The following is a 25,263-nucleotide window of genomic DNA, read 5'->3' as shown; positions in this document are numbered from 1 at the left end:
TGTCTCCTGTAAAGCTCTGCCGTAATCCCGTAAATCAAATTTAGAGATTGGCAGCGGCGGTGATAGGACTTGTGCCAAGATCTCATTTGGTGCACACACGCTTATAAAACTGATGGGCGCACCAAGTGGAAAAGTTTACAGGGTGGGTTCATGTCCTGTCTCATGTCTGCAAATATTTGTTCCAAGCCCCCCATCCCCCCACCCCTTTCACCTTGTTACACAACCCTAATGAGGAGGGATGTGAACGGATCGGCAGTCAGGTATGTGTAATGCAGCTTCACCCAATGTCTATGGGGCCAGCGGAAACCCCCGAGCGCCGTACTTGGCTGTCGCCATCAATCCTACAGACATTGAATGGTGGGGCAGTGCGTATACCTGACCAAACCCCTCCTCGGAACGACAGAGGATCTCTATTCTAGTGATCAGTGGGAGTCCAACATGAAAGCATTTTTGGGGAGACCCTACGACATTTACAGATTTCTCCCTCCCATCCTCATGCCATATCTGGGGTCAGTCAGAACTTACTAATAAAAATTCGCCACTAACCGGTCACATGGACACGGGATGTCCCCATGGACAAAGTTTTATCACTTTATGCTGAAAAGGTCATCACCCTACAATTAGGATCCCAAAAAAAACTCCACTTTCTGCATTATACGCCAGGGTTTCCATATCGTTAAAGGGGTTATCCAGGGTGGGTTAACCACTAACCCCCTTCCATGTTTCTACTTGGAATGAACCTCGAGTTTCCAAGCTGGTTGTGGGATCAGAACACCCGAGTTCCTGTTCCAGTCTCATGTTTACTATGGGTTACCTGTAAGAGGTGGAGCGACTGACCTATTGGGTGCTGTTCTAATCACATGACGCAAATAGGAGAAAGTAAGTGTTTGACCCTCCCTGGACAACCCCTGCAGCAGAGTGCTCTATTCCATATGGAGGCATACTGTATACGCCTGGAAACCAGGGCTACATCCCTGAAGGAAGTTCTTTAAGGGGGTTCTCAAGAAAGTTCTCAATACTTATCTCCTCCATGGTTTCACTGGGGACAAAGCTCAGGTTCTTGGGCTGATTCCGACCCTGGGTCATGTGATCAGAACCAGCACCCAGCACCTAGGTTGTCCCTCACCTCCCTCCTTACAGATAACCAGCTGTAAATGTGGGAGAGGAGGAAGAACTCGGTGCCAAATGCTGATTCCAATAACGTGACCCAGCCCAAAAAAGCGTTTGTGCCAAATAGAACCAAAGAGGAAGTGTTTAACACTCCCCGGAGAACCCCTTTAAAGAATTTCCTCTTTGAAACCTTGAGTTTCCAGACTGGTTTGATCCTGGGCCACCAGATCAGAACCAGCACACGACACGCGAGACCCTCCTTAAAGGTAACTAGAAGCAAACATAGGAGAAGAGGGAAGAAGAACATGAGTGCCTATTCTGATCACGTGACTCAGAGACAGAACCAGCATCGAAACCCAAGATTTGTCCCAAATAGAATGAAGGAGGGAGTATCGGTAAGTGTTTAACCCTCCCCTGGAGAACCCCTTATACTGTTCCTCCAGCGCCACCTATTGGAAGGTAGCCTATAAATTGATGTCCAAACCAAACAATTCCTTCCAAAGGAATATACGCCCATCTGCACAGAGCTGTTTCGGGGGTTCCCATCCCTCAGTGCAGGGCAGGGGACTGGTTGACTAGGCGGGAGGCCATTGACGTGGGTCAGTAGTGGTACTATGTCTACTTGTGGGAATTGCCCTTGCACTTGGATCCCTATTGGCTATGGATGTTACTATAGGAAAGTGATGGCGAACCTTTTAGAGACCGAGTCCCCGAACTGCAACCCAAAACCCACTAATTTATCACAAAGTGCCAACGTGGCAATTTAACCTTAATACTGTGTGGGTACACAATTGTGGACACGTACGGACGGTCTGTAATCATATCACTTGTCTGCTATAAAACAGATACTAAGTGATAAAAATAGTGAAGGGTCTCCACACAGTACAATCTGCTCCACAGTGGCCGATACACAGTACAATCTGCTCCACAGTGGCCGATACACAGTACAATCTGCTCCACAGTGGCCGATACACAGTACAATCTGCTCCACAGTGGCCGATACACAGTACAATCTGCTCCACAGTGGCCGATACACAGTACAATTTGCTCCACAATGGCCCCCACACAGTGTAATCTTCTGCAACCTGGCCCCAGACAGTATCATCTGTTCCACAGATGGGTGCACATAAAGAGGGCTCTGAGTGCCCCCTCTGGTACACGTGCCATAGGGTCGCCATCATGGCTCTAGGACATCCAGGCAATGTAAAAGGACCCCAATACTAATGTGTGTATCCAATCTACACAATTCTATATGATACTCTCCAATCTAACCTTTACAATACTGAGCCCAATACTGACACGGCTTAAAACCTTACTGGCTTTTGCAGCTGCTGCCTGACATTGAGTAGCACTGCCTAACCTGAATACCGAAGTCCTTCCCTTGTCAAGACTTTATTTCTGCACCAATGGTGAAGACAACTTCTTCCCCTTCGATGCTCATTTCGGCAGGAATCCCACCAATCAGGAAGTGATGGAATGTCCCAGCGAGATGAGGATACCCCTTTAAGCTTTTAATGTTAATCCCGGCTTTTCATTACGACCAGGGCTGTAGAGTCGATAAACCAAACCATTGTCTCCTTTAGTTTTCCACGCTTTGATTCCTACCCCTTCGTAAATGGCCGTACGTAAAAAGTCATTGCATTAGACTCCATGCACATGACCGTAATTTTGGTCGGAGTGCGATTATGTAGTGCAGTTATTACGGATAGCCGACGGACTTATTTATTTCTATGGCTTCATGTACACAGACATACGGTTTACGGGTCCATGTGGGGGCCGTAAAACTGAGCCAAAAATATTGAAGTGGTCCTATTCCTGTTCATTTTTGTGGCTCAGTCCTTCCATTGAACGGGTCTTTCAAAAAACATGGCCTGCACATGGATATTACCCAAGTGATGTCCGTTCCATTTCCCCCAGACCCGCCTGTGACTACGGTACATTTATATTTTCTATGGACCCGCACACTCAATGTCCATAAATCCTCACACATCTACGGTATATTCTTTTCCATGGACCGGCACACAGCTACGGTATATTATTTTCCATGGACCGGCACACAGCTACAGTAAATTATTTTCCAAGGACCGGCACACAGCTACGGTATATTATTTTCCAAGGACCGGCACACGACTACGGTATATTTTTATTCTCCATGGACCCACACACAACTACAGTATACAAAGTTGGACTTGGTACATTTCTACCAACACTGACTCCACCAAAATCCAACTCCGACGCGGCAGCCCTGGTTGGTGAAGTGTTCTACAGGTATATACCATACACGTATAGCGTACTTGATAAGATAAGATAAATTCCCCACTATTCCTAATGAATTCCCCTCCAATGGGCTGCTAGGAGGGTCCATAAATGAATAGACATACTGTACCTTATAGCAGAACATGTCAGTCGGCGGGAACGATCCCAGTCTGCAGACCCCAGACCCGCCACGAGCAGGTTATATGCAAGCGCCAGTGACTTGTGATGTCTGAGCTTATGTGATTTACAACAAGGTTAAGATTTACGTGCCCACAAATCCTGTTACAATATGATAACCTTAAAGTCGCAGTAAGCCGGTCCCACTGTGACCAATAATTAGACCTCATAGTAATGCACGAATAGTAAGAAACACGAAAGAGAGATCATAGAAAGGAAAAAAAACCTAACCTACGTCTGACCCGGGATTTAACCCTGCTGGGAGCCTTATAATGTAATGGGCATCAAGGGGAATTTTCCACAGATAGGTCTATGCAGACAATAAATACACAGAACGTTATCATGCACACCTCAGCTGCTGCAGAACCTCCCAATACACACCTCAGCTGCTGCAGAACCTCATAATACACACCTCAGCTGCTACAGAACCTCCCAATACAGACCTCAGCTGCTACAGAACCTCATAATACACACCTCAGCTGCTGCAGAACCTCATAATACACACCCCAGCTGCTGCAGAACATCATAATACACCTCAGCTGCTGCAGAACATCATAATACACACCTCAGCTGCTGCAGAACCTCATAATACACACCTCAGCTGCTACAGAACCTCCCAATACAGACCTCAGCTGCTACAGAACCTCATAATACACACCCCAGCTGCTGCAGAACATCATAATACACCTCAGCTGCTGCAGAACCTCATAATACACACCTCAGCTGCTGCAGAACCTCATAATACAGCCTCAGCTGCTGCAGAACATCATAATACACACCTCAGCTGCTGCAGAACCTCATAATACACACCCCAGCTGCTGCAGAACATCATAATACACCTCAGCTGCTGCAGAACCTCATAATACACCTCAGCTGCTGCAGAACCTCATAATACACACCTCAGCTGCTGCAGAACATCATAATACAGCCTCAGCTGCTGCAGAACATCATAATACACACCTCAGCTGCTGCAGAACCTCATAATACACACCCCAGCTGCTGCAGAACATCATAATACACCTCAGCTGCTGCAGAACCTCATAATACACACCTCAGCTGCTACAGAACCTCATAATACACACCCCAGCTGCTGCAGAACCTCATAATACACCTCAGCTGCTGCAGAACATCATAATACACACCTCAGCTGCTGCAGAACCTCATAATACACATCTCAGCTGCTGCAGAACCTCATAATACATATCTCAGCTGCTGCAGAACATCATAATAAACACCTCAGCTGCTGCAGAACCTCATAGTACACACCTCAGCTGCTGCAGAACCTCATAATACAGACCTCAGCTGCTGCAGAACCTCATAATACAGACCTCAGCTACTGCAGAACATCATAAAACGCCTCAGCTGCTCAGGAGATATGTGAGAGATCTACATTTTTAAGCAAACTGTAGTTTCTATTTATACCAACTGCAACAATTCCATTACACTATTTTTTTTTTTTGTAACCTACAGTCCCATGAAGGGGAGTTGACCATAGGAGAGATTGATTACTTGTACAATATACTGCAATATTGCTGTACATTATTGATCACAGCATGTGGGGACATTGTTACCTCTGAGTTTGCAGCGCGAGAGACAGGTCCCAGATATAAAATAAGTTGTGACTGCTACATCGCCGCGTCGTACTATCATGGCTTTAAAAGTACAGTATAATGTACTAACATGGTGCAGAGCAGGAAGGGTTAAAAAGAAATGAAGAGAATGATCTGCACTGAAGAGCTTGTACGCCACCAGACAGTACAAAGAGGCTAAAAAACACTGAGCAATCTAAAAGAAATTTACAGACAAAATATGTCCTTGAAAAATTGCAGACACGGAGCGATATCAGACGGGGCCTATTGTCCTAAAACTGCATCTTTATTGGTGCCAAAACAGGCAGCATCAGAAAAACACAAAATCCAATAAATCCTATTTTCTATTTTGCAACAAACGTCATTATTACCGACATATATAATAAAAAAATAAAAGAAATAAAAGTTGTAAATCCCTCCTTTCCCTAGAATACATATAAAAGTAGGAAATGACTGTGACACACATACACATTAGGTATCCTGAGTTTACTGAATATAGGGGATCTGCAGTGCTCCTGTTCTGTCGGGAAGGGGTTAATAGGAGAACTGCAGGCTGAATTCCAAGTTGGGGGGGGGGGAGGGTAACAGTCCTCAAGCTCAGCTAAGGGGCAGACAGACAACCAAAACATCCCCTCCCCTTCCCCAGCAACTACTGCACCCAAAAACCATCTTAATTTTGAAATTTTCCAGCAGCCCTACCGTCCTATGTAGTCTCTCCCGTGGCTTTACTGTCCTACGTGGTATCTTCCGTGGCTCTACTGTCCTACGTGGTCTCTTCCGTGGCTCTACTGTCCTATGTGGTCTCTCTCGTGGCTCTACTGTCCTACGTGGTCTCTCTCGTGGCTCTACCGTCCTATGTAGTCTCTCCCGTGGCTTTACTGTCCTACGTGGTCTCTTCCGTGGCTCTACTGTCCTACGTGGTCTCCCTCGTGGCTCTACAGTCCTACGTGGTCTCTTCCGTGGCTCTACTGTCCTACGTAGTCTCTCCCGTGGCTCTACCGTCCTACGTGGTCTCTCTCGTGGCTCTACCGTCCTATGTAGTCTCTCCCGTGGCTTTACTGTCCTATGTGGTCTCTCCCGTGGCTCTACTGTCCTACGTGGTCTCTTCCGTGGCTCTACTGTCCTACGTGGTCTCTCTCGTGGCTCTACCGTCCTACGTGGTCTCTCCCGTGGCTCTACCATCCTACATAGTCACTCCCGTGGCTCTACCGTCCTACGTAGTCTCTCCCGTAGCCCTACCGTCCTACGTAGTTTCTCCCGTGGCTCTACTGTCCTACGTAGTCTCTCCCATGGCTGTATTGTCCTACGTAGTCTCATCCGTGGCTCTATTGTCCTACATAGTCTCTCCTGTGGCCCTACTGTCCTACATAGTCTCTCCCGTGGCCCTACTGTCCTACGTAGTCACTCCCGTGGCTCTACTGTCCTAATTAGTCTCTCCCGTGGCTCCACTGTCCCACCCAATACAAACAGACAATACTTGCTTGCTCATATTCCGTGTGCAGGAAGCTTAAAGGTAGCCATACACACAATGAATGGCAACTGGACGCATGGCTTTTGGCAAGATTAATTGACCATATAAAGTGTAGTGGGGGTGTTCCAAATCAATGGTTCAGGCAGGTGCATTTCAACGTGCCCCATTACTTTTGATTTTGAGGGATATACACCATTGCCTGAGACCACTCAATGGCAGCAAGCAGAAACACTCATTTTGCCAGAATCAGTCTTGGTCTCTAAAGACTGACTTGACCAAAATGAAGTATCAAGTTAAAGTTGCCCATAGATGTCTGGGGAGCTGAGCGAGAGAGAAGCGAATAGACACAGAAAGATAGAAACTGCTGCAGCTAATAGTAAGTTTTCTATACTGCTACTGAATGAGTGAGAAAGTTAGGCTAGGTTCACATGGTGGAAAACAAAGAGAAATTCTTCTTCATTTTCCACCACCACGTTCGGCTGCGGGATTAATTGATTAATCCTAGATGAACGGGCCTAATCGGAAAGTACTCCCGAGCTGCGGGATTAGCCGCGATATCTGTGGTTATTTCCGCGTCCTGTTACGATCTTAAAACAATAGGAGGCAGGTTGGTGGTGGAATCTGTCATGGATTCGGGGGAGGAATCTACTATCAAATGTGTGGCAGTAGCCTTAGGGAGCAGATTTTCCCATTTTCTCCATTTGCAGTCTATGGCAGACCTCATAGCAGCAGGCCTCATCCACTAACTCAGGGACAAGAATTGGAAATAGAGCTTGCAGAGGGGGAAAACAATGCAAAACACAAGTCATAACATGGCCAGGAATAGTGGTAATTTTAAAATCGCTGCTCCCGTCAGCCCATGACGTAGGTAAAGTCTGCACAAACTTCATTAAAGGGGTTTTCTGGGACTTTAAACGGGATTATCCATCTTATAAAGTGATGGCGTGTGGCCAGGATAAAGTGCTGCAATATATAGTAATGGCACCCTAGGAGGAATAAAACTATAAAAGTACAATGTAAAAAGTATTGAATTAGGAAAAAAACCAAAACACACAGACAAACCAGGACTGCTCTGGGGTAAGTGAACAAACATAAATAACAGTGTTACTCACCTCTCCTGAGCTCCGGCGCAACTCCCCGCTGATATCAAGAACTGCAGAGGCCTGTGATTGCGCCTCTAGTGGTCAAGCAGTATCATGACTCGAGTCTATATCAAACTATGTGATGCCATGAACCCATGTGAGAATGGAATGAACCTTTCACATGGGTTCATGGCATCCTACAGAAATCACTGACCTGAGACAGCCATAAAGACACTCTGAACTGATAAGAACCTGGGAACTGGGAATTGTTTACTTGTACATACCAATAAGCCTCTTCCCCCCTCCCTCCTAAAATCCTATCCCTATGTGTCCTCTTGTACATAAATATGCAACCTTCAGAAATTGTTCTTAGTTCTATCTGAAGAAGAAGCCGAGAGCTTTGAAACGTTATAATCTGTCATCATTAGGAGTTAGCCATTAAAAAAAGGTATCATCTACTGAAGACTTTCAAGTTTTTTGTTTTTTATATATCCTGACCTATTTAGTCAATTTTCCCCAGTAAAATATCCCCACAAAACAATGGCATAGTTGTGTTTTTTGCCTATTCCCACCCCACAAATGACATTTTACCCATTTCCCAATCAATTTTATGGAACATTGAAGGATACCCATTGAAAATACAACTTGCCCCGCAAAAATCAAGCCCTCGTACAGCCAAAAAAAGACAGCTCAGCTCTTGAAAGACAGGTAAGAAAAAAAACACACAAAAAATGTAACATGGCTGAGGTGGAGAGGGGATAATATTGTTAAACTCTGTACCACGGAAATGCTGTTTTACTAATATATACCAAAGACTCAAAAAAAATACAGGTCGCCTTCAAACGAGCCCCGATACAGAATATAGCCCTAATATCTGGGTGCACAGTCATGATCCTGCCTTTGTTGTTCGTAGCAGCCAATCACAGCGCAGCTTTCATTCAGTATTCTGCAGTTCAAAAATGAAAGCTGCCCTGTGATAGGTTGCCACAGCCGACAAACCCTATTCCTAAACAAGTCCCCCTCAGGCCTTACACCTCTGACATCTGTCACCAGAGGTTACGTCTCCAGTCAGGGCGGCGAGAACATGGAGCCGTAAATCTCTGACAATCTCGCTCGCTCGTCTCGCCGCCGCTCTTGTTGCAGTCATTAGAAGGCTTCATATGTGTTTTCCAGGCCATCTGTCACTGATCGCTGCGCCGTCACTAAAACACTTGTCGCCCAAAGTTCTCCTCAGCAGTTATCGAGTACCAAAATAGTACAGCGAGGGAAGGGGCGAAGCAGGCGGCGCCCAATATCCGTAATAATAACCACATTGTAGAGACTTTCTAGTCACAGACAACCTCCTGACTGTAGAGGGACGTTCAGACGCAGCAGTTTTACCACAAAACAACGTGCTGTTTTAACTGTGAATGGCGCAGGATGATGGTCTGAAAAACTGCAGCAATTTCTGGTTTGTAGCCGCTCGGAAAAAGCCACGGAGCAGCCGCCATGTAGGACTAGGACAACACAGCAACTCTCACAGCGCGACCAAACATCGCCATATCGTCCTGTGACTCCTTCACCAGTATAAGGGCTAGTTCACACGGGGCCAAAGGGGCGGATTTTGACAGCGGAATAATCCGCCCCTTTACAATGGTGGTCTATGGAGACCACTAGTGTTCTTTTTTCTGCTATTGGCCACGGCCGTTAGCGGAAGAAAAGAAGCGAGCTGCCCTTTCTTTAGGCGGATTCTCCGGCTTACTGAGCCGCGGCTTCCGCCTGGCAGCCGCAACCTCTGGCGCTGGCCCATTCATTTGAGCCGACTCCGGGGTGGGGGAAGCCGCGACATCGTGACAGGTGGGTTTTGACCATATTTTGACTTGGCTCCCCGAGTCAAAATATGGTCAAAATCCGGCCCCGCACGGTGACCCTGATGGCGAAACTGTGACTTGTAGTCGCAAAAGAATCTTTTCGCGACTACAAGTCACAGTCGGGGCAACCTCGGCAGTTTCGGAATGAGGTTCCTTGGGCCCACCCGATAATAAGTCTGTAGGCGCACCCTACCGCAACCCCAAAGAACTCATGTGCTCATATAATTTGGGTGTCTTCTTTTGTACCATTATTGTGCTCAAGAATGGGCCCAACGGATCTGGTGGGCCAATCCAACACTGATCACAATGTGACCCCGCTATCTTACACTGGTGACGGAGCTGCAAGTTTCATCTTTGGTGGTGGCCATAGTCTTTGTGTAGCCCTAGCCTATGAATATATCCTCAAAGCTGCAGGTTCGGGGTATAGACAACGATCAGCCATAACATTGAAACCACTGATGGGTGAAGTGTCTAACTGTGATTATCCCCAAGACAATGGTGCCTGTCAGGGGATGGGATATATTAAGCAACGAGTGAATGGTTTGCAAAAAATGAGCAAATCTAAGAACGAAAGTGACTGTAACAAGGGACAAGATGTGATAAGTAGATGACTACCAAGTATCTCCAGCATGGCAGGTCTTGTGCGATTCCCTTGCGAGATTGTCTGAACCAGAACTGCCATTATTATACTGTGAGGTCTCTTCAGACCCCGGAGTGTAATATGTGGAGGCCTAGAGGAGGCGAGCTATTGGGCTCCGACGTGACTCCCTGGTCACTTTAATGTAGATTGTGAGCCCCATATAGGGATCACAATGTACATTTTTTCCCTATCAGTATGTCTATGGAGTAAGGGAAGAAATCCACACAAACACAGGGAGAACATACAAACTCCTTGCAGATGTCGTCCTTGGCAGTATTCGAACCCAGGACTCCAAGGCTGACCACTGAGCCACCGTGTTGCCCCATTGAAAATGGAATTGTGCAGCCAAGGGCCCCTGCTGACCCCTGTAAAAAAAAAAAACTAACAAAAGTCCAATCCAACAGGCATCCAAGCATCAACGTTAGAGCGAGGACCAATGGAAGAAGGCGGCCTGGTCTGACCAATCGGGACGGCTGAATGCGCATCTGCCATACCAAGATGGGTAGAAGGCAAGATGGTGGAGGCAGTGTGATGGTCTGTAGGGAAATCTTGACATGTACCACCTACCTATACATTAAACAGGCCAAGTAACCCCCATTATAGTAGTGGTGTTCCCTAATGGCAGTGGCATCAGTCTTTCCACATTGGACATGGCCTCCAAACTCTCCAGATCCGATCAGGCATCTTGGGACGATCCCTGGAGGTTACACCGGGCAACTTACAAAACTCCGCTAACATCTTGGTGCCAGATGCCACGGGACACCTTCAGAAGTGGAGCCCAGGCCTCAATGGGTCAGAACTGTACAAAAATTAGATTTTAATGTTATGGCTCCTCGGTGTCTATAATTCCTACAATTACTGCCTCCACCTTCACATACACGTACTGCAAGACCAAAAAGAAGACGTGTACCGTGGACTTAGTGACTCAGCCGCCCCGCCGCTCCTCCATTAACACAACACAAGCTTTATGTTACTGCACCGCTCGAAATAGCAGAGATCTAATACAGCCTGAGACCGGCCAAGAAGGTGCGAGAGCTGCCAACGTCTACTGTACAGGAGGCGACATCCTGGAAGATTGTACAAGGGAAGGCGACAAGACATCGGGGGGAGATTACTAAGCCAATGTTCCTGAATTATAGCGTCAATTGAAAATTTCAGGCCATTTTTTGTCTAATTGTAAGCCGGTATGACAAAATGTTTCCCACGGTGTTATATATCGCAATTCAGACGTGTAAGTGATCTATGTGCCGCCACATGGTGCCTCACCAATGTGGAGTGTAGCCCTATACATGGAGGAGATCAAACCCACCATGAAACCCTATCAATATGTGATCGGAGGTGGTCTGACGCTATTAGGATAGGGGATCAATGGCGGTCTGAGGTGCAATGCCAAGCTCAGCCACTATACAATATGTGGCGCTGTGCTTGGTTTTCTGTGAGAGCTGTGGTCTCTTCAAACTGCTGGGTGTCAGACCCCGTCAATCGATAACCTACCCTAAGGATAGGTCACCCATTTTTAAGCCTGGAAAATCCCTTTAAGTGGCACGCTTTAAGATTATTCAGCCGGAGGAATACACAGGTTGACTGCGGGTACAATAAGGATTTAGAGAAAGTTCTCTAGAGATCCCCCAAGACCCGAGTGTGAAGATCTTCATCCTTCACTCACATAAAACCGACATAATAGTGCACAAAGCCAGTAAGTCACATAATCCAATAAAACCAGAGACCTGTCATATGGCGACCTCACGTGACACCGTACACTCATTATAATTATACAGTATATACAGCAGACTGACAGCACAGCGATATAAGCGCTGACACATGGAGTAAATCCTGGGGAGAGCTCACACAGAGATAAGAATCAGATTCAGTCACCTGAATGGGGTTGTTTATTATAGGGAAGGGTGCGGCAACACCCCCCCCCCCATAACAGAGGGAGTGGCAATGTCCCCCCATTACAGAGGCAGGGTGCGGCAATGTCCCCCCATTACAGAAACAGGGTGCGGCAATGTCCCCCCCCCCCATTACAGAGGCAGGGTGCGGCAATGTCCCCCCATTACAGAGGCAGGGTCCGGCAATGTCCCCCCATTACAGAGGCAGGATACGGCAATGTCCCCCCATTACAGAGGCAGGGTGCGGCAATGTCCCCCCCATTACAGAGGCAGGGTCCGGCAATGTCCCCCCATTACAGAGGCAGGGAGTGGCAATGTCCCCCCATTACAGAGGAAGGGTGTGGCAATGTCCCCCCATTACAGAGGAAGGGTGCGGCAATGTCCCCCCATTACAGAGGCAGGATACAGCAATGTCCCCCCATTACAGAGGCAGGATACAGCAATGTCCCCCCATTACAGAGGCAGGATACGGCAATGTCCCCCCATTACAGAGGCAGGGTGCGGCAATGTCCCCCCATTACAGAGGCAGGATACGGCAATGTCCCCCCATTACAGAGGCAGGATACGGCAATGTCCCCCCATTACAGAGGAAGGGTGCGGCAATGTCCCCCCATTACAGAGGCAGGATACGGCAATGTCCCCCCATTACAGAGGCAGAGTCCGGCAATGTCCCCCCATTACAGAGGAAGGGTCCGGCAATGTCCCCCCATTACAGAGGAAGGGTCCGGCAATGTCCCCCCATTACAGAGGCAGGGTGCAGCAATCTCCCCCCATTACAGAGGAAGGGTGCGGCAATGTCCCCCCATTACAGAGGCAGGGAGTGGCAATGTCCCCCCATTACAGAGGCAGGATACAGCAATGTCCCCCCATTACAGAGGCAGGGTGCAGCAATGTCCCCCCATTACAGAGGCAGGATACGGCAATGTCCCCCCATTACAGAGGAAGGGTGCGGCAATGTCCCCCCATTACAGAGGCAGGGTGTGGCAATGTCCCCCATTACAGAGGAAGGGTGCGGCAATGTCCCCCATTACAGAGGAAGGGTCCGGCAATGTCCCCCCATTACAGAGGCAGGATACGGCAATGTCCCCCCATTACAGAAGCAGGGTGCGGCAATGTCCCCCCATTACAGAGGCAGGATACGGCAATGTCCCCCCATTACAGAGGAAGGGTCCGGCAATGTCCCCCCATTACAGAGGCAGGGTCCGGCAATGTCCCCCCATTACAGAGGAAGGGTCCGGCAATGTCCCCCCATTACAGAGGAAGGGTGCGGCAATGTCCCCCCATTACAGAGGAAGGGTCCGGCAATGTCCCCCCATTACAGAGGCAGGGTCCGGCAATGTCCCCCCATTACAGAGGAAGGGTCCGGCAATGTCCCCCCATTACAGAGGAAGGGTGCGGCAATGTCCCCCCATTACAGAGGCAGGGTGCAGCAATGTCCCCCCATTACAGAGGCAGGATACGGCAATGTCCCCCCATTACAGAAGCAGGGTGCGGCAATGTCCCCCCATTACAGAGGCAGGATACGGCAATGTCCCCCCATTACAGAGGCAGGGTGCGGCAATGTCCCCCCATTACAGAGGCAGGATACAGCAATGTCCCCCCATTACAGAGGAAGGGTGCGGCAATGTCCCCCCATTACAGAGGAAGGGTGCGGCAATGTCCCCCCATTACAGAGGAAGGGTGCAGCAATGTCCCCCCATTACAGAGGCAGGGAGTGGCAATGTCCCCCCATTACAGAGGCAGGATACGGCAATGTCCCCCCATTACAGAGGCAGGGTGCGGCAATGTCCCCCCATTACAGAGGCAGGATACGGCAATGTCCCCCCATTACAGAGGCAGGGTCCGGCAATGTCCCCCATTACAGAGGCAGGGTGCGGCAATGTCCCCCCATTACAGAGGCAGGATACGGCAATGTCCCCCCATTACAGAGGCAGGGTCCGGCAATGTCCCCCATTACAGAGGAAGGGTGCGGCAATGTCCCCCCATTACAGAGGCAGGGTGCGGCAATGTCCCCCCATTACAGAGGCAGGGTCCGGCAATGTCCCCTATTACAGAGGCAGGGTCCGGCAATGTCCCCTATTACAGAGGAAGGGTGCGGCAATGTCCCCCCCATTACAGAGGCAGGATACGGCAATGTCCCTCCATTACAGAGGCAGGGAGTGGCAATGTCCCCCCATTACAGAGGAAGGGTGCGGCAATGTCCCCCCATTACAGAGGCAGGGTGCGGCAATGTCCCCCCATTACAGAGGCAGGGTGCGGCAATGTCCCCCCATTACAGAGGCAGGGTGCGGCAATGTCCCCCCATTACAGAGGCAGGGTGCGGCAATGTCCCCCCATTACAGAGGCAGGATACGGCAATGTCCCCCCATTACAGAGGCAGGGAGTGGCAATGTCCCCCCATTACAGAGGAAGGGTGCGGCAATGTCCCCCCATTACAGAGGCAGGGTGCGGCAATGTCCCCCCATTACAGAGGCAGGGTGCGGCAATGTCCCCCCATTACAGAGGCAGGGTGCGGCAATGTCCCCTCATTACAGAGGCAGGGAGTGGCAATGTCCCCCCATTACAGAGGAAGGGTGCGGCAATGTCCCCCCATTACAGAGGCAGGGTGCGGCAATGTCCCCCCCATTACAGAGGAAGGGTCCGGCAATGTCCCCCCATTACAGAGGCAGGGAGTGGCAATGTCCCCCCATTACAGAGGAAGGGTGTGGCAATGTCCCCCCATTACAGAGGCAGGATACGGCAATGTCCCCCCATTACAGAGGCAGGGTGCGGCAATGTCCCCCCATTACAGAGGCAGGATACAGCAATGTCCCCCCATTACAGAGGCAGGATACGGCAATGTCCCCCCATTACAGAGGAAGGGTGCGGCAATGTCCCCCCATTACAGAGGAAGGGTGCAGCAATGTCCCCCCATTACAGAGGCAGGGAGTGGCAATGTCCCCCCATTACAGAGGCAGGATACGGCAATGTCCCCCCATTACAGAGGCAGGATACGGCAATGTCCCCCCATTACAGAGGCAGGATACGGCAATGTCCCCCATTACAGAGGAAGGGTGCGGCAATGTCCCCCATTACAGAGGCAGGGTGCGGCAATGTCCCCCCATTACAGAGGCAGGGTGCGGCAATGTCCCCCCATTACAGAGGCAGGGTCCGGCAATGTCCCCTATTACAGAGGAAGGGTGTGGCAATGTCCCCCCATTACAGAGGAAGGATACGGCAATGTCCCCCCATTACAGAGGCAGGATACGGCAATGTCCCCCCATTACAGAGGCAGGATACGGCAATGTCCCCCATTACAGAGGAAGGGTGCGGCAATGTCCCCCATTACAGAGGCAGGGTGCGGCAATGTCCCCCCATTACAGAGGCAGGGTGCGGCAATGTCCCCCCATTACAGAGGCAGGGTCCGGCAATGTCCCCTATTACAGAGGAAGGGTGTGGCAATGTCCCCCCATTACAGAGGAAGGGTCCGGCAATGTCCCCCATTACAGAGGCAGGGTGCGGCAATGTCCCCCATTACAGAGGCAAGATACGGCAATGTCCCCCCATTACAGAGGCAGGATACGGCAATGTCCCCCCATTACAGAGGCAGGATACGGCAATGTCCCCCCATTACAGAGGCAGGATACGGCAATGTCCCCCCATTACAGAGGCAGGGAGTGGCAATGTCCCCCCATTACAGAGGAAGGGTGCGGCAATGTCCCCCCATTACAGAGGCAGGGTGCGGCAATGTCCCCCCATTACAGAGGAAGGGTGCGGCAATGTCCCCCCATTACAGAGGCAGGGTGCGGCAATGTCCCCCCATTACAGAGGCAGGGTGCGGCAATGTCCCCCCATTACAGAGGCAGGGTGCGGCAATGTCCCCTCATTACAGAGGCAGGGAGTGGCAATGTCCCCCCATTACAGAGGAAGGGTGCGGCAATGTCCCCCCATTACAGAGGCAGGGTGCGGCAATGTCCCCCCCCATTACAGAGGAAGGGTCCGGCAATGTCCCCCCATTACAGAGGCAGGGAGTGGCAATGTCCCCCCATTACAGAGGAAGGGTGTGGCAATGTCCCCCCATTACAGAGGCAGGGTGCGGCAATGTCCCCCCATTACAGAGGCAGGGTGTGGCAATGTCCCCCCATTACAGAGGAAGGGTGTGGCAATGTCCCCCCATTACAGAGGCAGGGTGCGGCAATGTCCCCCCATTACAGAGGCAGGGTGCGGCAATGTCCCCCCATTACAGAGGAAGGGTGCGGCAATGTCCCCCCATTACAGAGGCAGGTTGCGGAAATGTCCCTCGCATAACTGAAGGAGGGTACAACAATGCCCCCCATTATATAGGGAGAGAGCAGCAATGCCCCCCATTACAGAGGCCATCTGAAGAAGTGCTCCCCCCTCCCCACAGGCCTCCTGCCATAGGTATAATGATGAGCCTGGGGCACCGGACCTGCCGCGTCCCTATGATGCCCTCCAGCCCCTTGTACTCGGTGCGATGAAGCAGATAACAGGGGCAGGTGTGTTCCTCCTCCTTTGGGGTCAGACACCGGAGAACAAATCTCATTCAAAATAAAAAGAAAAGATAAAGATCCGTTCACACAAAGCAGTTTACAAATCTGAGCCCATGAGGGACAGGCGGGAGCTGAGAGCCTTGTCCTGGGAGTGAAATGTCACTGCGGACCCACAGCTGTCACACGCACCGGCCAAATCTAACAGCGGGGGCTCGCCGACAACTGTGCGGCCTGACACCGCAGCCACAGAAGACCCTGCACTCCGAAACACAATGTACAGAAGGCTATAGGTGCCAAGGACGGAACGCACCGCAGCAGATTTACCAATGTCAGGGGTCTGACGAAACGTCACCACTCTGAGAGATATAACAATGTATTCTTAGAAATCAAGAAAGAAAATCTCCCCGAGGCCTCAGACTTTTTGAGACAGCCCTCATCTCCCACCATAACACAAATCTTGTTAACCCCTGAGGGGTACAGGGACAGGAGGTAAGTATCTGGTCTGGGGACTGCAGAGATCTGAGGCCTATATGTAATTGTGGGGGAGGGGTCAGGATTAGGGCATCTGTTACATGGTCTATATCCATTTTGGGGTGATGTATTAATTCAGTAAGTTGGAGGAGGGTCCTATAGACACGGGCAGTATAAGGTCAGGATTTTGCACAGTAGCACGCTGTACGCTCTTGAACCTCTCTGATGTCACTTCAAAATCTGGAAAGTAATGACACTTGTCTCAGTGGCGCCCCCCCAGCCTTTAGTCTCTGCAGGGAACTGCAGCCGACCCCTCTCTTTAATGGTGCGATGCTATACAATGAAGGTGACACAGCAGGTAACTAGCACTAATCCCCAGTATGGGTGAGGGTCCCCGAGTCCAGACCCCCAACACTATAAAATCTGCAGTACTACATGTAGCTGTCTATGATAATTCTGGATAAATGCGGCCTGGTGTGCGCGACTCACAATGAACACCTGTGCTCCGACAACTGCACTAACACAAATGGACGGCAGACACGCTGCGAACAGCTGCCGATACCCCACGTACAGGGACAGTTGTCACACAAGAGACCCTCACCCAGCAACTGTGACATCAGCAGTAACCTCGGCAGATGGAGCCAAGGCAAAATATACAACCCTGGGTGTAGACTAGACAGTCGCACGTATCCACTGTATATATGTCCTAGTAGGGGCGAACACTCTAGAACTCCCCTTTAAGAGGGAATCCCATGACCTATTGCTTGGACATGCATCACTTTATTCTGGGACCTCCACTGACCCCAATGAAGAGGGAGCTTGTGGTCCCCTATGGAGGACCCCAGGCCTGAAATGGATCCATTGACTCCACACATCTATTGCCAGTGCACGGCTAAAGACGCTTCTCTAGAACGTTCCTCTGTTATTGCTCCTGAAAATCAATGAATAAACCAACAACGAGTCTAACACCGTCCAATCAGTGCTGATGTTATAAGACAAGGCCTGACTACAAAGGGAACGGTAACAGCCAGTTGTCAATGTATCCATACACTTCCAGGAAGTGTAATAGAGGAACGGCACAACACAAAGAGGAAACAAAGATACTGCAGGATTGATACATTATAGGAAATATAATCAGTTACTAACACAGACACGTCAGGAGAAGTGAAAGCTCCTTGTTAAAGGGGTAACACTACAAAATACATTAATTCCCCCCTATGCACAGGATAGAGGATAGCTTGCTGATCAGTGGGGTTCTGACTAGTGAGACCACCACCGGTTCGGAGGACGGGGGTATTTGTCAAAGCGGACAGAAAAGTGACCCCGTACCCATTCACTTCATTGGGAGTACCGGAGATACCCGAGTGCTATATGTCAGCTATCCCCTGCGTTGCCATTGAAAAAAATTGGGGTTGGAGCAGATCTGCATCCACCTGGGGGGGCCACATTCACACCTCTGTTCTCAGGATCGTGGTGGTCTCGGGAGTCAGACCTCCATGTGGCAATATATCCTCTATACAATGATGTGTTTGCTGCTGTCAGACAATAAGGAATCTCATAGACATCAATCCACAGCAACCCTAAAATATCAGCAGAGGTGCAAGTTACATAGAAATGAGGAGGGAAGGCAACAATTGTATCACTATAGTGTATAGGGGGGTCCGTGTGGTGTAGAGGAGAGTGCGCACAACAGGTCACACAGCGGGCACAAGGGGGAGGGGGGGGGGATCACAAAGCAATGGGGTCAATTGTTCTGACCAAATAGAAACATAGATAAAAAATAGATACATATGAGATATATAAGGAGATAGATATACATGGATAGATAGATAGATAGATAGATAGATAGATAGATAGATAGATAGATAGATAGATAGGAGATAGATAGATAGATAGATAGATAGATAGATAGATAGATAGATAGATAGATAGGAGATAGATAGATAGGAGATAGATAGATAGGAGATAGATAGATAGGAGATAGATAGATAGATAGATAGATAGATAGATAGATAGATAGATAGATAGATGATAGATAGATGATAGATAGATAGATGATAGATAGATGATAGATAGATGATAGATAGATGATAGATAGATGATAGATAGATAGATAGATAGATAGATAGATAGATAGATAGGAGATAGATAGATAGATAGATAGATAGATAGATAGATAGATAGATAGATAGATAGATAGATGATAGATAGATGATAGATAGATAGATGATAGATAGATGATAGATAGATGATAGATAGATGATAGATAGATGATAGATAGATGATAGATAGGAGATAGATAGATAGATAGGAGACAGATAGATAGGAGATAGATAGATAGATGATAGATAGGAGATAGATAGATAGATAGATAGATAGATAGATAGATGATAGATAGATAGATGATAGATAGATAGATAGATAGATAGATAGATAGATAGATAGGAGATAGATAGATAGATAGATAGATAGATAGATAGATAGGAGATAGATAGATAGATAGATAGATAGATAGATAGATAGATAGATAGGAGATAGATAGATAGATAGGAGACAGATAGATAGGAGATAGATAGATAGATGATAGATAGGAGATAGATAGATAGATAGATAGATAGATAGATAGATAGATAGATAGATGATAGATAGATAGATGATAGATAGATAGATAGATAGATAGATAGATAGATAGGAGATAGATAGATAGATAGATAGATAGATAGATAGATAGATAGATAGATAGATAGATAGATAGAATTTGGCAGCATTCCCTGTAGGTTTCGTCCTGTCACTGATATATCAGCTCCTGTCACAACAATACACATGTTCACACAACACACACAGGCCACTAGATACATGAACAATGGACAAAGCCAATAGTAACTAATGATGAATTACATGCAGTGGAGGGCGTGGTGCCACAGACACACAATGTACACCAAAGATGGACACAATAAACACTAACAGTACAGCGGGCACTGGGTGAATGCACACGTGTACGTCCAGCATTGTGGGCACTGTCATTCTTATGTGAATGGAGCTTGGATTATTTATTTATTTTTCAAACTCTGCAGAAAAACCACACAACAGAAATGGCAACCACAGGACGGGTGAATGCAGTAGTATACACATGGGGCAGGTGACAGCAGTAGTATATACACATGGGGCAGATGACAGCAGTAGTATATACACATGGGGCAGGTGACAGCAGTAGTATATACACATGGGGCAGATGACAGCAGTAGTATATACACATGGGGCAGATGACAGCAGTAGTATATACACATGGGGCAGGTGACAGCAGTAGTATATACACATGGGGCAGGTGACAGCAGTAGTATACACATGGGGCAGGTGACAGCAGTAGTATATACACATGGGGCAGATGACAGCAGTAGTATATACACATGGGGCAGGTGACAGCAGTAGTATATACACATGGGGCAGATGACAGCAGTAGTATATACACATGGGGCAGGTGACAGCAGTAGTATATACACATGGGGCAGATGACAGCAGTAGTATATACACATGGGGCAGGTGACAGCAGTAGTATATACACATGGGGCAGATGACAGCAGTAGTATATACACATGGGGCAGATGACAGCAGTAGTATATACACATGGGGCAGGTGACAGCAGTAGTATATACACATGGGGCAGGTGACAGCAGTAGTATACACATGGGGCAGGTGACAGCAGTAGTATATACACATGGGGCAGATGACAGCAGTAGTATATACACATGGGGCAGGTGACAGCAGTAGTATATACACGGGGCAGATGACAGCAGTAGTATATACACATGGGGCAGGTGACAGCAGTAGTATATACACATGGGGCAGATGACAGCAGTAGTATATACACATGGGGCAGATGACAGCAGTAGTATATACACATGGGGCAGGTGACAGCAGTAGTATATACACATGGGGCAGATGACAGCAGTAGTATATACACATGGGGCAGGTGACAGCAGTAGTATATACACGGGGCAGATGACAGCAGTAGTATATACACGGGGCAGATGACAGCAGTAGTATATACACATGGGGCAGGTGACAGCAGTAGTATATACACATGGGGCAGGTGACAGCAGTAGTATATACACATGGGGCAGGTGACAGCAGTAGTATATACACATGGGGCAGATGACAGCAGTAGTATATACACATGGGGCAGATGACAGCAGTAGTATATACACATGGGGCAGGTGAAAGCAGTAGTATATACACATGGGGCAGGTGACAGCAGTAGTATATACACGGGGCAGATGACAGCAGTAGTATATACACATGGGGCAGATGACAGCAGTAGTATATACACATGGGGCAGATGACAGCAGTAGTATATACACATGGGGCAGATGACAGCAGTAGTATATACACATGGGGCAGATGACAGCAGTAGTATATACACGGGGCAGATGACAGCAGTAGTATATACACATGGGGCAGATGACAGCAGTAGTATATACACGGGGCAGATGACAGCAGTAGTATATACACGGGGCAGATGACAGCAGTAGTATATACACGGGGCAGATGACAGCAGTAGTATATACACGGGGCAGATGACAGCAGTAGTATATACACGGGGCAGATGACAGCAGTAGTATATACACGGGGCAGATGACAGCAGTAGTATATACACATGGGGCAGATGACAGCAGTAGTATATACACATGGGGCAGATGACAGCAGTAGTATATACACATGGGGCAGATGACAGCAGTAGTATATACACATGGGGCAGATGACAGCAGTAGTATATACACGGGGCAGATGACAGCAGTAGTATATACACATGGGGCAGATGACAGCAGTAGTATATACACGGGGCAGATGACAGCAGTAGTATATACACGGGGCAGATGACAGCAGTAGTATATACACGGGGCAGATGACAGCAGTAGTATATACACGGGGCAGATGACAGCAGTAGTATATACACGGGGCAGATGACAGCAGTAGTATATACACGGGGCAGATGACAGCAGTAGTATATACACATGGGGCAGATTACAGCAGTAGTATATACACATAGGGCAGATGACAGCAGTAGTATATACACAGGGCAGATGACAGCAGTAGTATATACACACGGGGCAGATGACAGCAGTAGTATATACACGGGGCAGATGACAGCAGTAGTATATACACGGGGCAGATGACAGCAGTAGTATATACACGGGGCAGATGACAGCAGTAGTATATACACATGGGGCAGATGACAGCAGTAGTATATACACATGGGGCAGGTGACAGCAGTAGTATATACACGGGGCAGATGACAGCAGTAGTATATACACGGGGCAGATGACAGCAGTAGTATATACACATGGGGCAGATGACAGCAGTAGTATATACACATGGGGCAGATGACAGCAGTAGTATATACACGGGGCAGATGACAGCAGTAGTATATACACGGGGCAGATGACAGCAGTAGTAGTATATACACGGGGCAGATGACAGCAGTAGTATATACACGGGGCAGATGACAGCAGTAGTATATACACGGGGCAGATGACAGCAGTAGTATATACACGGGGCAGATGACAGCAGTAGTATATACACGGGGCAGATGACAGCAGTAGTATATACACGGGGCAGATGACAGCAGTAGTATATACACGGGGCAGATGACAGCAGTAGTATATACACATGGGGCAGATGACAGCAGTAGTATATACACATGGGGCAGATGACAGCAGTAGTATATACACATGGGGCAGATGACAGCAGTAGTATATACACATGGGGCAGATGACAGCAGTAGTATATACACATGGGGCAGATGACAGCAGTAGTATATACACATGGGGCAGATGACAGCAGTAGTATATACACATGGGGCAGATGACAGCAGTAGTATATACACATGGGGCAGATGACAGCAGTAGTATATACACATGGGGCAGATGACAGCAGTAGTATATACACATGGGGCAGATGACAGCAGTAGTATATACACATGGGGCAGATGACAGCAGTAGTATATACACATGGGGCAGATGACAGCAGTAGTATATACACATGGGGCAGATGACAGCAGTAGTATATACACATGGGGCAGATGACAGCAGTAGTATATACACATGGGGCAGATGACAGCAGTAGTATATACACATGGGGCAGATGACAGCAGTAGTATATACACATGGGGCAGATGACAGCAGTAGTATATACACATGGGGCAGATGACAGCAGTAGTATATACACGGGGCAGATGACAGCAGTAGTATATACACGGGGCAGATGACAGCAGTAGTATATACACGGGGCAGATGACAGCAGTAGTATATACACGGGGCAGATGACAGCAGTAGTATATACACGGGGCAGATGACAGCAGTAGTATATACACATGGGGCAGATGACAGCAGTAGTATATACACATGGGGCAGATGACAGCAGTAGTATATACACGGGGCAGATGACAGCAGTAGTATATACACGGGGCAGATGACAGCAGTAGTATATACACGGGGCAGATGACAGCAGTAGTATATACACGGGGCAGATGACAGCAGTAGTATATACACGGGGCAGATGACAGCAGTAGTATATACACGGGGCAGATGACAGCAGTAGTATATACACGGGGCAGATGACAGCAGTAGTATATACACGGGGCAGATGACAGCAGTAGTATATACACGGGGCAGATGACAGCAGTAGTATATACACGGGGCAGATGACAGCAGTAGTATATACACGGGGCAGATGACAGCAGTAGTATATACACGGGGCAGATGACAGCAGTAGTATATACACATGGGGCAGGTGACAGCAGTAGTATATACACATGGGGCAGATGACAGCAGTAGTATATACATGGGGCAGATGACAGCAGTAGTATATACATGGGGCAGATGACAGCAGTAGTATATACACGGGGCAGATGACAGCAGTAGTATATACATGGGGCAATCACACAAGGCAACAGCAGCACAGACCTGATAGTAAGAGCAGCAGAATATAACACAACATGTATGACAATGCCAAGACAGCCATCAGTATATACATTATACAGCTGTGCAGTGACATGACAGCAGCACATACATGACAGGCACAGCACACAGGTGACAGCACACACATGTAGCAGGTGACAGGCACAGCACACACACGCCATGACAACCCCGGCCTCTTACCTTGGCTTTCCCGGCCTCCAGCTTCCTCTTCCTCTCTTGCTCCTCTTCGTCCATGCCGGCCCCTGTTCACACAGTAATGCGCAGTGTTACCAGCGGCCGCTGCTCTCTCCCATCTCCACGTAAACATTCGGCGCGCCGCAGTGACGTCACCAGCCTGCGCCCGGGCGCCCTCCGCTGGGCAGGGGGAGTGGTGCTGCCCCCAGCTGTCACCGGTGCTGATAACAGAGGACAGCAGACGTACACGAGGGGAGACGGCTGACAACAGGGGACAATAGAGCGCCCTCATCTCCAAATGTTACTCAGACTTGTCATTGCAGCCTAAAGATTCACAGCTCACCTGGTTTAATAAATTGGTGGTGGTGGGCTTAAAGGGGATGTCCAAAATTAGAAAAACATGGTTGCTATCTTCTAGGAACAGCGCCACAGCACTCCATGGGTTGGGTCTGGCATTGCAGCTCAGTTCTTTCAAATTCAATCCACTACGCTGCAATACCACATACATCCTGAGGGCAGATGTGGCGCTGTTTGTAGAAGAAAGCAGCAGAAATGTTCCTAATAAAATAAAATTCACTGACAGCTATAACCCCCCCCCCCCCCCCTCAGGACCCCCATTAGTATATCACAGAGGTCCCCAAAATGTGCTGCTGAAAGGGATTATCCACAACTCACATATTAATAACCTATCCTAAGGCCAGGTCACCAATGCGTCATTATGGTGGGTACCCCAGCCAGGACCCGCACCGATCAGCCTGTTAAAGAGGCCGCAGTGTTCACGGAATATCAAGCACAGCGCCATACATTGTACAGTGGCTTTGCTTGGTATTGCAGATCAGTCACATTCACATTCATTGTGTAGCATGTGATCGATGAACATGACTCTATTGGTACATGGGCCTCTTCGCATTGCTGATCGGTGGGGATAGTGCCGACGGTGCACGTGTTGCCCGTCCCGTCTGCTATAGCTGATCTGTGCGGGCTCCAGGTGTCAGACCCCTTCACCGATCACACATCCTGTATGGAAAATCAATTTGGAACCGGAATATTTTGACATAGCCATAGCAATCTCGATCCCATATTA

General features: G+C 48.5%; 1 protein-coding gene across 1 annotated transcript in view; it reads right to left on the bottom strand.

Annotated features, from left to right (window-relative positions):
• Nucleotides 1–24,318, bottom strand: part of AKAP9 (A-kinase anchoring protein 9) — a 161,431-nt gene extending 137,113 nt beyond the window's left edge. The window contains exon 1 of the mRNA XM_075271761.1: nt 24,186–24,318. Within this exon, the coding sequence (XP_075127862.1) occupies nt 24,186–24,239 (54 nt within the window). The 5' untranslated portion in view covers nt 24,240–24,318. The remainder of the gene's footprint in view (nt 1–24,185) is intronic.
• Nucleotides 24,319–25,263: the final 945 nt, after the last annotated feature.

Source organism: Leptodactylus fuscus, chromosome 4 (genome assembly GCF_031893055.1).
Source record: "Leptodactylus fuscus isolate aLepFus1 chromosome 4, aLepFus1.hap2, whole genome shotgun sequence".
Classification (NCBI taxonomy): Eukaryota; Metazoa; Chordata; class Amphibia; order Anura; family Leptodactylidae; genus Leptodactylus; species Leptodactylus fuscus.
This window is presented reverse-complemented; position numbering and strand designations above follow the sequence as displayed.